Source organism: Phocoena phocoena, chromosome 4, assembly GCF_963924675.1.
Source record: "Phocoena phocoena chromosome 4, mPhoPho1.1, whole genome shotgun sequence".
Classification (NCBI taxonomy): Eukaryota; Metazoa; Chordata; class Mammalia; order Artiodactyla; family Phocoenidae; genus Phocoena; species Phocoena phocoena.
The window spans coordinates 38,947,575-38,961,575 of record NC_089222.1 but is presented as its reverse complement, the minus strand read 5'-3'; the positions used below and the strand labels follow the sequence as shown (position 1 = coordinate 38,961,575).

The window sequence follows — 14,001 nt, the reverse complement described above, 5'->3', positions numbered from 1 at the left end:
TTAAAATTTTTTTGGTGAGATTTGTGTCAATTCCAGAGCAAACGTGTCTTGTGAAGTCCAAATTTACAAATGAAAATTGATACACCTTGAAATCATTATGACAGGTCACAAATTCTTGGTTTAGAAAGTTTGCTAGATGTTTCCTTCATTCCTGATGAAATGTTTCCTATCTATTTGTGTTCTCATAAGTTGCAATACACTTTCAAAATTAAGTAGAATTTTTTGAGCTCTTGCCTAAACAGGTCACCAAACCTATTTTTTGTATGCGCCTATGATCACAAGGCTGCTACAAACTTAGACTGTATGAGTTCTAGCAAAAACACCAAGGGTTGAGTCCTTTAGCATCATTTGGAATAACCCAGCCTCAAAGGCTTTCAGTAGGAGTGAAGTGTAGCAACATGTCACAGCAGAGGGAGCCAAGAGACGCCCAGGGAACAATAGACATCTTGTGGGAAGGGCTGAAATGTATGCGGCCCATTCCCATGGGAACGCCTGTAGTTCTTTCACACTGTGTGAAAAAGATGCTCCTTGAAAAGGATCTTTAATCCTTTCTTTCAAGGGAAAATCTGAGAACTTTATTGAAAGTTTCTAGAACCCAAATGGGTCTAAGTTAGTCACTGGGTATTTTAAACACAGGTGAATAAAATGAGAATTTTTGGATGCACAGAAGTGTTGTCCAAAGCATAATGTAAATAAATATTGCTATTCTAGAATTGTCTGAAGTGAAGAAACCAGAGAATACCCTAACCTGGGGTTGGAAGCTAGAGGCTCATTTCTTCAGAATAACTTGGCTTCCTGAGACAGTTATGTTTATTGAAATCCCCCCAAAAGTGGTATCCCAATAGCTGGGCGAGTACGTCCTCTGGTTCAAGTGTGTTTTCATTTAGCAGAATCTACTGATGCATAATAGAGTAAACCAGCAATGTCTTATTAGCCCCCATTCAGCGTAGGTCACCTTGAAAAGTCATAAAGAACTTTTCCCTCTGGTGCCCTGGAGGGTATAATACCCTCCCTCCTTCCTAATAAACATGGGAGTGAGCGTGACACTTAAGTAGAAAGCTCAGGTATTTGGATTACCTGGCCACAAAAAGTCTGAGATACATTGTATTTCAGTCCATATCCGCTCTGTGAAAAAATTCACTGTTACTGTTTGGCCATGGTGGGGACAGCATCACAGTAAAGCTGTCTCTCCAAGAGAACAAAGCAAGTTTGCCAAGAAATCAACAGGGACACATACAAGATAGCGTATGAACTGCCCAGATTTAAGACTGGGGGAGAGTACAACTAGGATATAAATATGACACAAATGGGAAAGACCTAGGCATCTTTAACGCTGTGAATTCAATGTCAGGTAGCAGTACAGTCATCGTTAGCATTTACAGGGTATGGCATGGGGACATGTAGACAGGAGAATGACCTACAAGAATAATGATATTATTAAGGATATGATTGCTGTCACTCTTCGTGTGGTTGCTATTCGCCAGATCTGTGTGAAATGCTTTACATAATCTCTTGAAACCTCCCAACAACCCACATCACCATCCTCAGGTGTAAATAAGGAACCTGAGGCTCAGGGAGGTTGATTAATCTGCCCAGGTTTATACTGCAGGTAACGGCAGAGCTGAGCCCAGATGTGTCCACGTCCCCCCGCACTTACCACTCTGCTCTTCTTACTGGGTCCCCATACTCTGTCCAATTCTGGACCCTAAGCTCATTTAAAAATGAAAGAAATTGAATAAAAACTAGTGATAAGTACCGTGAATGATGAATAGAGGATGAAGAAGAGGGAAGACTAAAGAAATACAGTCTATTCCAATAAAAGGAAATAGAATACAGCTATGTATCAGAAAATTATCAGTGAGAGAATACACCTTCTCACGGATGACTAGGCTCTCTATTTTTATAAAGTAAACTCTTTAAGGGGACAGTCCTCCTCATGTGGATGGCATAAAAATAGATTGACCACCAAGTGTTTAGGAAGATTTAAGAGGTTATTCTCCTGAAGCATATGACCTGGTTCAGTGGCAGGTGTGTGGCCACCCTGAGCACCCACCTTGATGGGGTAGCACCACTGGGGAGACGCCTGCAGTGTTCACATCTTGGTGATCATGCAGATCATTTTATCTGCAGCACAGCTTTTTGTGCACTTTGTCAGCAGATAGGTGACTCCATGGGACGAGCAGACCTACTATAGGAACAGACAAGCTAGGGGTAGAGAATAATATAGTTTAAAACATGATTTAAAGATGTGTCACTAACTTTTGAAACAGTAAGGAAGGGTTTCGGTACCTTTTTCTCCTCTGCAGTATCAACAGATGAAGCAGTATCAACATTTTCTCTGAGTATTGCTGCAATATTTAAAGTACCAATCTAAGTCTGATCCAAGAATCTCCCAGCAAATAAAGAGGGAAAAAACAGGGTATGCATCTTTGTTGAGTGAGTTTGTTCTGTTTATTAGCAACTTCCTGCATCCTGAAACTTTCAACAATGTTGATCTAGAGGCAAAGCAAAAGGATGACTTCTTTAGGAGCTGTGACTCTTTCTGAACAAACTCTCAGTGTTTCACACTCTGTATGTGAAATCTCGAGGGGGAGGGAAGTGTTAATTAAGCTGCAATTCTCCTCCCTTCCGGGGACGGGAGGGGGGTGGATGTTGAGAAATGGCTTCGATAGCCGTCCCATTCACCTGCTTGAGTTCCTATTGAAACCGTGTTATCTGGGTGGCTTTTTTTTTTTTTCCCCCTCCATTCTTCTCAGGGAAAGTATAGATTTTCATGAACACAGGCAGTTTTGTTTTCGCTGTTAAAAACAACTCCACTTTACTGGAGCAGGCTTTCTGTTTCACCCCAGGAAACAGAGCGTTTCACTCAGAGGTAACTCTCCACTGGGTGAGGCGCAGCCTGTCACCTGACCAGCTCCAGAGCTGCCAGTGGCATTCCTAGAATTCTTGAACCCGGCACCGCAATGAACAACTTCAGGTTCACTGAGCTGAGTAGATTCCACTCCCTGTGCCCTTGGAGTCCGCTGCCCGAGTCTCCCACCCAGTCTCAAAATAGACCGTTGAGTAGCAGCAAGTACGCCTTTGAGGAGTAGCACGCAGGTAAAGCGCGTTTGTGGGGGACAGCTGGGACTCCCCGAAATGTGTTGCGCATGGTTCAGAATAATTTCTCTTTTTGGGGTGTCTGTTTCTCCATACAGAAACCCGACTTGTCAGTCAACATCTGCTTAAAAAATGTAGACTGAATAATGAGAACCTGGGCGTCAGATTAGGGAATGAAATTAGGAGGGCCAAAGGCAGGGATGAAAAGGAATTTTATAAGGCAGTTTTTGTAACATAGAAAGTAGAAGATTTGGAGGCTGACCTACTTGGATGTGAATCTTGGCTCTGTGTGTAACCTGGGGCATGATGTTTAACCTCACCAGTCCTGTTTCCTCTTTGGTAATCATATCTACCTGCAGGGTTGATGGGAGAACTGAGAAGAAAGTGTCTAGTGAAGAACTTGGTACATAGGAAGTATCCTAGTGTGTGTACATACACGTGCTTGTGTGTGTACGGTGGATGCATATGTACACCTACATATAGGCCACAGGACTATGACATTCATAAGAGTACGAAGTTTCTCAGAAGATGAGGTAAAATTTGATCTGGCTCTAACCTTCTGGGCTGTTGCAAACAGAGCAGCAAGAGAAGCCAGACACCTGAGCAAAACATTGACCGGAGCTGCTGAAAAATAAATAACATGCCCTGTTGATTCTTATCCAGGAAAGGGAGGACTGGATAAGGATGCAGGGTGCTCTTTAAATGAGGACAGATGGAAGGGAGGCGCTCAATAATTACCATGCACAGTCATGTATGTACCTACACACAGTCCTGAGAGGGGCTTTGTCCTGGGAGACCAAGTGCTTTCAATCCTGACTCTGCAACTTACTCTCCAGGTCCCCCTGGACTGCTTGTTTTCCTCTCTGGACATCAGTTTCTCATCTCGTGGAATTGTTGTGAGAATTCAGTGACTTGTTATGTGGGAAACTCTCAAGAGTAGTGCCTGACACATGGTAAACACCCACTAAACATCAGCTGGTGGTGTCATTATTTTACAAAGTGCTCTTTTGTGTGTTATCTGCTTTGATCTTCAAAACAACCTGATGAGGTAGATGAGGTGTGCCTTACACACGTTTTGCAGATGAGAAAACTGAGGCTTGGGGAAGGGCAGAGCATGAACCAAAGGCCCCATGACCACTGACCGGCTGGGCTGGAACTTGAATCTGGGGCCCCAGACAAGCAGGTGGCTTAGTATGTACTCAGCACACGTGCACTGAATGAAACCTGAAAGTTCTGGCTAAACACCATTTCCTCCACAGACCCATTCCTTGTCATCTTGCCCTAGGAGAGATCTCTCTCTCCCTCGTACTTCCCCAAACTTCCTTTTGTAGTACCTCGGCGACTTTTCTCTGGGTCATCCTTGTAATGTAGAATGTTTGGTCCAAGTCTCCTCTCTCCCTCCTCCACCCCTGGATGTGTGAAAGTTTTCATGTATGGCTATGTGTTGAATAACAGTGTTGCACATGGTGGACACACAAGAGTAACAGCTGCAGTTGGAAGCATGAGCGTGGGACTCCACCCCAGGTGTCACTGCAAGTGTGAAAAGAAAAGAAGGAGCCCAGGAGAACCCTGTGGGTGCTCCTCTCCTCCAGCACGTATTTCTGCTCCTTCTCGAGTTCCAGCTTGAGAAGCTCTGCTATGTCTGGGGCAGCTCAGTCTGCCTCCAGAAGTGCCTGATAGTGACCAACAAGCTGACTGGTCGAGGTGAAGTAATTTCCATCCAATACCTTATTTTCCTGAATATTATTTCACGGAGACTCTGTCATTGCAAATACCTGGGTGGGGGAGGGCGAGGGGAGCGGGGGAAAATTCAGGAAAACACTGCCCTAATTTTTCTTATAGATATTGTAATTCACCCCTCCACATTTGCCAGGATGCAAAGGTCCTTTGTAGGATCCTCACTCTCCTCTCTCCCCATCCCCTGAAACCTTCCCCACCCCTCTCGTTCTTTTCTCATCCTCTAAGCCTCTCTTCCTTGTGACTCTCCTGCTCTCTGGTTGGCCTAAATCCCAGGGTGTAGATGGACAAGGATGCAGGGTCAGTGTAGGAGGCAAGAGGAATTCATCTTCTTGCTTTATGACCCTACCCATATCTTCATCCTCAAATGTTACTAATGGGGTTTCTACTCCCAATGGTAGCTTCACGTGGAGCCTTACGTGTCATCATCGGTCCACAGCAGTTATCGACTGGGAGCCCAGCACTGGAGTCTCTGGGTCCAAATCCCAGCTCTCTAATCTACTAGCTGTGTGGCTTAGACAAGTTATTTAATGCCTTGTGTTCCTCACCTGTAAAATAGGAATGAAATAGCCTCATACAGTTGTTATGAGGATTAAATGAGTTAATGTTTACAAAGCATCCAGGATCTGGCATATAGACAAGCATATGTAAGTATTGGGTGTCATTTTTCTAAAGCTGGTAGGTAGTGCGAAAGTTGCATGTAGGCAACACTACCCTTGAAATCTCTTCAATGGCCTGTAAATTGCACCATTTGGAATACTACAGATAGCTTCTTCAGTTAGGTGCCTGATGAGGGATTTGGCTTGTGTTTAGAGAGCATGTTGTATGGAGAGTATGTATCTTTAAACTTTAAAAGTGCTTTCAGCACAGAGAGGTGCTGCCACAGTGATAGCTCACGGGGGGACACCCAAGGGAGCAGCAGACTTTCCCTTTTCACACTCATTCTGGGGAACACATTCAGACTGAAATGCTGGGCAGAATCACTTATGTTACATAAATCACTCTCAGCTCTCACTCTTGGAACAAGTGGCTGCATTTGTAAGTTACCTGTATGTATGAGGTGACTCCACTCTAACGTAAACTTGGGGGGAACCCACTGGCCTGAGATCAGGAGAAGAGCACTGCCACAGCTACTGTGAGGCCTCGAAGAAGTCTTAAACCTCCCTGGTTATGAAATGATTGCTAAGGTCTCTACCAGTGCAAATGGTCTATGGTTTTATTAGGCCCAGAAAGGAGCTGATGAGAATAATCAGTTATTTAATTGGTACCATTGCCTTACTCTCTGTGGGCTGTTAATTAAGTAAGAACTACAATGGGACTTTATTATTTCAACTTTGGGAATAGAGGGAGGATTGCCCGATCCTAAAACCCTTCCTCTTTAGCCTTCATTGCAACGTTCTCACCTTCAAGCTCTGTGTTCAAGTTCACGCTCACGTTCTATAGAGATTTATCTGGTCTCATATTCCCAGGCAGAGTTCTTTATTTCATAGCCATTTGTTTAGAGAGTACATAAGAATAGGGCACCTTCTGGACTGAGGTTCAGGAAGCTCCTGTTGTCAATACAGCAAAGAAGCCCAGCCAAGGAGGTAAGTTAAGCATTGGTTTCCACGTCCAGGAAACAGGCAGTGGGTCTAAAAGGTGTTTCCTGTGTTCTATCTTCCTTTCATTGCCCTTTTCTGTTTGGTTCCCATGGGAATCTGTTTGGGGAAAGTCTGGCAAGTATTGGGCATATTTGTTGCTGGTCCACTTGTTTCCTTGTGGCAGGGAGAGAAGGACAGGATATAGAAAGGATATAGAAAGGAGAAAAGTAGGGGATTTAAGCTGCTTTTTGAGGCTCAAATTAAATTCTGGAGAAATATAATCATTTTTGACAGGACTTTTTGAGACAAAATAAGGAAAGAGTTCTTTTGAAGATCATCAAGCCAGAATCTGTGATTCCATGCATATTTCCAAATGTCTTTGTTTTTCTCTCTCTCTTCTGGGCACCAAGTTCACATTCTGAGCTCATGCCATCCTACTAAAGGCTATCTTGTGTCATTTGTTTCTCTTGCAGAGCGTGTCAAAGAAGACCTCAAAGTCTGGAGAAAAATGACCTTTCAAGGAATACGAAGTCTATGTCCTGCTACATGTTTTTGTCTCACTAACCTCTGGTGACTGAGACACGTGGTCCTGGGCCTGCCGATAGTCCATTGATTATCAGACCCCTCAGCATGCATCAACTCTTCAGACTGGTCTTGGGACAAAAAGATCTTTCACGAGCCGGCGACCTCTTCTCCTTAGATGACTCTGAGATTGAAGACAGCCTGACAGAAGCCTTGGAGCAAATTAAAATCATTAGCTCATCTTCAGTAAGTAAACTCGTTCTTAGACTAGACCCCTGAAATGACCTATTCCGGAGCTAAATGACTGTACATATCCTGGGGAAAAAGATCTTTGCAGAGGAAAGAGGAAGGACCACTCATGTTGGTCTCTCTTAGCCCTTCTCTGTGGTTTAGCTGGCATCTGAGAAATAATACCAGGGAAGTCTTTGACTTGGGGAGCACCCAGACCACCTTTTGCCCATTCACAGAGACCAGAACTCTGGAAATGGCAGACCAGAGTGGAATTCTCACAAAAGGCTGTCTAAAGGTTGTTTCTACATCCTTGAAATGACATGGAGAGGAGAGGGAGCAAATCTGGGGGAAAGCAGACCCACCAAGCTGCCCAAGAGCATCAGTAAACAAAGCAGCGCCTGAGATGGGGGTTAAATAATGAAAGAAGGCAAGGTGACACCTCCTGCCACACAGGTAATACGAGACCAGGACAGCTATCTCTCTGCTGCCAGAAGTGACAGTTGCCCAGGGCTTAATCACGCTGATTCTGTTTGCTTCTGTATAATCTCTATTTTTTGAACCTTTCCTTTGCTCCTTTTTCTACACCCCCCCCACCCATTTAAATTCAACTCACCCGTTATTAGCCCCCGGTATGATTAGACAAACTTAAAATCTCCATCAACCCTCCCATTCCTTCGCTTTTCCTCAGTGTCAAGATTATATATCCTGAAAGCACTTCTGAAAGAGAGCGCGTGTGGAGTGCCTGGCGTGGTCGGATGTTGACCTTCTTGACTGTGCTTGCAGGTTGGTCCCATTTCAAAGGCCAAGGCCACCAATTATCCCTTCCCATCCTCCCAGCTCAACAGTGTTTTTGCCAACACTTGGCACAAACACCCACCAGGCAAAGGAAAGAGACAGGACTCCAGCCATAAAATACTGAATAGCAAATATGTACATATTTCAGGGATAACAGCTTTCTTCCATGTCATAATGAAAAGATGCTTAAAAGGCATAGCAACCAGTGCTGCTTCCTCCTCAAATCTGTCAGCACGTTCTCTTGTTGGCTGCCATTAATGTGCCAAGTCCGCCCAGTGACAAGTGAAGTCACTGCCCAAACACTATTTTTTTCTCAGGTAATGTTTTTGACAGCAATTATGTGTCCAGAAAATTAATCAACTTAGTCTGACTCAGAAAACAAAGTATTCCTGGTACATTTCCGCTTTCTGGGTAGGATTTGTGTGCTATTTCCAGCAGTCCCTTCCTTCATACTCCTCTGGAAATAAACTGGCTGAATGTGCTACTGATTTTATCTAATCTAATGGAAAATATGTGTATGTATATCTAGGTATCTGTATCTATATTTCCCTGAAGCCTATTTCCACTAGAGGTCACTAGTGTCAGTGATTTCTTCTGTTTCTTCATCAATTGCTTTGTCTCACAGATGTCAAATTCAGAATTTCAGGACTGGTGAGTTCTATTATGTGTCCCCACTTTTAACCATTAAGGCTGGCATGTCCTTTGTCATCAAGAGCACTGTCCATACTTTAAGCCCTCCACTTAGCATCCCACGAGACTAGTAGGTCTGGAGAGCTAGTAGTTCTCTTGAGATCTGCATCTACTAATTTCTGTCACATCCCATTTCTTCCATTCTCTATCTGTAACCATGGCACAGAGTAGATAGGTGGCAGAATAAAAAGAATAATTTTTTTTAGAGGAAATCATGCAGATCATTCCAATTTTTAAATGCAGGGATCATGTTGATCGATACAGTTTTGAAATTTGCTGATCAATCCTAGTTATAAACATGTTCCTGTTTCGCATTCCTTCCCAGCTCCCCTTCTTTAAAAGCCAGTTCAAGTTTCATTATTCCTGAAATGATTTCTAGTGGTTCTAGTTCTTAGTGGTTGCCTCTTTCTAAAAGGACTTAATTGCCCTTTTGCATTATACTTTTCTTATAGAAAGTCATCTATTCATATATCCTCAAGTGCAGTCTCTACATGGGGGAATCCAGGATCTATGTTTTCAGCCTTCATATCTCTCGCTGAATTTCAAGCTCGTACTAATTGATATCCACCACCTCAGATTCAATATATCTAAATTAGCAGTTGTCACCTTTCTTCCAGTTATACTACCCTTTTCCTAGATCTCCAGGTTTGAAACCTGGAGTCATTCTTGACCTCTTTCTCTCACTCTCACCTTTTCCTGTAAATTCTGTAGGCACTGCATGAGAAATGGCTCTCATCTGCTGCTTCCCTTCCCTTCCTGCTGCTATCACCTTGGCTTAGGCTCTCAAACTAATTGATCTCCCTGCCTTTGGCCTTGCCTTTCTCTAGTTCAATCTACTAACAGTTACCAGCTTAAATTTCCTAAGCCAGCTTTTATTACATGTCTCTCCATTGTTCAAAGTGTTTCCATGATGCCTCAATACCCATGACATTCAATGACCAATGCCAGTGATCAGTCCCCTGAACGACCATGCCTACTCTATGGTTACTTCCCTGTTAACTGCATCCCATCCTTCCCTTATAACCAAGATCAGATAAATATTCCTTCTTAGGCCTTTCCTAATGACCCTGGATCTCAGTAATCAATTCGACTTCTCAATTCCTCTTTAGAAACATAGAACTGGAAGGACCTTCTAAACTGTCTTGTCCAACTTCCTTACAGCACAGAAATCCCTTCTTTAGGATTCTCGACAAATAGGTGGCCTCTCCTTCTGTTTTTGCAATGATGGGGACATAGTACGTTTCTGATATTTTTTTCCTGCTCCACCATTTTCCTTTGGTAAATTGCCCCTTCCCATTGCCTGAAGCCTTCCTTGATGGGGCCTTGAGTCAAGGTTTTCTACTTTGCCTTTGACAGGGAGGGGGGAAGGCAGGAGTGGGGACACCTGACCCAAGCTATGCCAATCAGATTTTCTTTCCCAGTAATTCTAGAAAAGAAATCAGCAAAGGGTGAGCTATCATGATGATGGTGTCCCAAAGAAACAGTCCTTGCTTCCTGTCCCTCTATGACTATAGCTGCCTCAGTCATTGTCTTTCTAAGGCTAGATACTACAAATTTCCCTTCAAATCTGCAAGCCACCTCATATCTTTTAATTATTTTATTTGTTTGTTTATTTTGCTACAGTTATCCAAACTTTTCCTGCTGCTTGTGAACAAAGAATCCTAACTGTCAAAGAGATAGCTGTCTCACTGTTGGAAGTTCAAATTGTTAGTGTGTTCCTCCTTTTGGCCTAATAAAATCGCAGTCTATGTATTTTCTTTCTACTATTCTTTGTTCTATTCTCTGCCCTCAACAATCAAGAGAATCTAACCTCTGTTCCTACAAGAAGAACTTTAAACATGTGCAGATAGGTATCAGGTCTCACCTCTGGCTTCTCTTCCCAGCTGAATATCCTTATGTTTTTCTGTGACAAAGAAGGGCCTGTAGCAGGGATAGTTTACACCAGTCTCTGGTCTGGAAACTCAATTTTGTCAGTACATGAGAAATGGTATTTAAATCATGCTATCAGAAGTATGAAACATAATGGTGACTTAGTGATTTATAATGAAAAGTATAACGTCTGTCAGAATTATTGTGTGTTCCATGCTATTCTCCCCGACTCTATTTACCCAGTCTTTCTCTAGACAAGGAATATTATTACTGATTAGGTGTCCTCCTCTTCTATTATAATCACATTTTAGCCCTACCTCCTGGAGATTGTATTTAACTTACCTGTAAAGTCACCCATGTATAGGTAGTGTCTTGCATTAGCCCTGTAGTTATTAGCTAATCCCACTCATACAAGTGGGGGTTTTTTGTTTGTTTAATCCTCAAAGGGCAATCTTTTTTCCAGATTTTTGGAGGATGCCTCTTTGTAGCCTATGTTCTCAGAATTTTGGTTACCCTCCCCTGGAATCTTTTAAATTTATTATTGTAATTTATCATTGCCTGATACTTGAACCAATTGCTTGGAACAGTTGCTGATTCTAGTCAGATACTCTGCTTCTAAAACTTCTTTTCAATAGTAACATCACACAATTGGTCACATTTATCCTTTGATGTTCCAAGACCCTGAGGTTAAATCAAGATTTGTAATTAGATAACTTGAAAAAATTTTTTAAGTATAGAATGTCACATTTTAACCATTGAAATAATATTCTTGTCTTTAGGCCCTCATTCCAGAATGTTTATACCTTTTAAAAAACCATGATTCTGTCCAATATATTAGTTATCATTCCCAGCTTTGCAGAATCTGAAAATTCAGTAAGCAAGCCTCTAATCCTTCCCCCAAAGTCACTCATAAAACAATCGAATGTTACTAGACTCTGCTCTGCAGTCCATGCCCTTTTTTTCCATCAGTTACTCTAAAACAGAGCTCGAAAATATTTTATCCTCAGGCTTGATTTGAGAAAGTGACTTCTCACTCGAAATTCTAAGTTCCCAAATACACCTTTAAGTTTTGTCTTTTCATTTCAAGTCTTATCTGGACTACCTAGGCTCCCTCTTTCCAGACTATCCAGGTGAGACTTTCTCCCTATCCATTCAGCCTCTTCTCATACTCTCAGCACCACCTTTCCCACGATGCGCACCCATGCCTAATCGATCTACCCGTCTTCCAGTTCTCTTTAATTTTTTTAATAATAAAAAAGTTAGGTACACGAAAATCACCAAATTTAAGAAATTAAATAAAATTGTTATCACCTGCATGTGTCTCTCTAACCCAATGCACCTCCCTTTCCTCTCTTAAGGAAACCAATATCCTGTTGTGGTATTTATCCATACGTGTTTTTAAACTTTTTATGTTTATGTTTTTTTTTTTTTCCTTTTTTATGCGTTACGCGGGCCTCTCACTGTCGTGGCCTCTCCCGTTGCGGAGGACAGGCTCCGGACGCGCAGGCTCAGCGGCCATGGCTCACGGGCCCAGCCGCTCCGCGGCATGTGGGATCCTCCCAGACCGGGGCACGAACCCGTGTCCCCTGCATCGGCAGGCGGGCTCTCAACCACTGCGCCACCAGGGAAGCCCTATGTTTATGTTTTTAAACTTTATATAAATAGTGTCATAAGTCTCAATGTTATGTTTTTGAGGTTTATCTATGTCGGTACATGTAGTTCCAATTCTTTTGTTTTCAGTGAAACAGTGTATTCCATCCCATGACTATGCCACAATTTATCTATGCAATCTTTTTTTGATGGACATTCACTATTTTAACAGTGCTGCAGCGAACATTCTTATAATTAACAATTTTGGCAAATGTGCTTAATATCTAGTGTACACAATCAGAAGGGAAACAACTAATTTTGGGGTTTTGTGTACTTTCAATTTTCTGATAAACCACCAAATTGCTCTCCAATGTGGTTTTACCAATTTACACTCCCATCAAACATGTACAGTATGAGAGTCCCAGTGGCTTTATTTCCTTATCAGTGCTTGCTTTTATCAGATTTTTAAAGCGTCAGTTTAAGTGAAGCAGTGTCTGATTGTTATTTAAACTTTCACTCCTCTCATTATTATTATTTTTTTTTTTTGTGGTACACGGGCCTCTCACTGCTGTGGCCTCTCCCGTTGTGGAGCACAGGCTCCGGACACGCAGGCTCAGCGGCCATGGCTCACGGGCCCAGCCGCTCCGCGGCATGTGGGATCTTCCCAGACCGGGGCACAAACCCGCGTACCCTACATCGGCAGGCGGACTCTCAACCACTGCGCCACCAGGGAAGCTCTCACTTCTCTCATTATTAGGGAGTCTGACCATTTCTTCATATGTTTATTTGCTATTTGCCATTTGAGTTTTCTTTTAAGTAAAGCACCTCTTTATGGTTTGGGTTTTTTTTTTTTCCTTTCCATTTTTCTCTTGAGGTTTAAAAAGAATCTGTTCTTGTTAAAGGAGTTTTTTTGTATATTTTTCTACAAATCCTTTGTCACTTTGTGCATGTTGCATGTCTCTTACTCCAAATATAGCTTGCCTTTTTTTTTTTTTTTTTTTTTTTTTTTTCTTTTGCGGTACACGGGCCTCTCACTGTTGTGGTCTCTCCCGTTGCGGAGCACAGGCTCCGGACGCGCAGGCTCAGCGGCCATGGCTCACGGGCCCAGATGCTCTACGGCATGTGGGATCCTCCCGGACCAGGGCATGAACCCCTGTCCCCTGCATCGGCAGGTGGACTCTCAACCTCTACGCCACCAGGGAAGCCCAGCTTGCCTTTTACTGTAACATCTTGATATCCGATAGGATGAGTATCCCCAAACTCTTTCTTTAAAATTGTTTTATTTCTGTTCTTTAATAATTTTGTATTAAGCTTCTCAAGTTTCATGAATAATTCTGTCAGTATCTTGATTGAAATTTCATTATATCTGTAGATTAATCTGAAGAAAATTAACATCTTTATGGTACTGTTTTCTTATCTGTAGATAATGTTCATCTGTCCATTTATTTAGATCTTCTTCAATATCTTTCAATAAGGTTTTATGATTTTTTTTCTTAAGGCTCTTGAGTCTTATACATTCTTTAAAATTTATAAATATTTTATGCTTTTAGCTGAAGTTATAAATGGTACCCTTTTAAAAAATTATATTTTTCAACTATTTTTGAGGTGATAATAGCATAAATGACACTTGTATAGTAATATTATGTCCAGTAAACTCCCTCAACTCTCTTATTACTTATAAATTTTTTCCATTTATTCAACAAATATTTATTAGGTACCTACTATGTTCCAGACACTTCTATGCTGAGGACATAGGAGTAAGTAAAATAGACCAAAAAAAACCAAAAAACAACTCTGCCTTCATCCATTTAATTGGGTGAGGCAGAAAACAAAATAAATAAGGAAAATATGTAGTATATTAGAAGAGGATAAGTGCTATGTAGAAAAA

At 42.1% G+C, this 14,001-nt stretch overlaps 1 protein-coding gene across 2 annotated transcripts in view; it reads left to right on the top strand.

Moving 5' to 3' along the window:
- Positions 1-7,046: 7,046 nt before the first annotated feature.
- The window catches only part of VEPH1 (ventricular zone expressed PH domain containing 1), a 209,713-nt gene continuing 202,758 nt past the window's right edge, over positions 7,047-14,001 (top strand). For both annotated transcript variants that reach the window (XM_065876610.1, XM_065876609.1), the window contains exon 1: positions 7,047-7,184. In XM_065876610.1, the coding sequence (XP_065732682.1) occupies positions 7,047-7,184 (138 nt within the window). The remainder of the gene's footprint in view (positions 7,185-14,001) is intronic.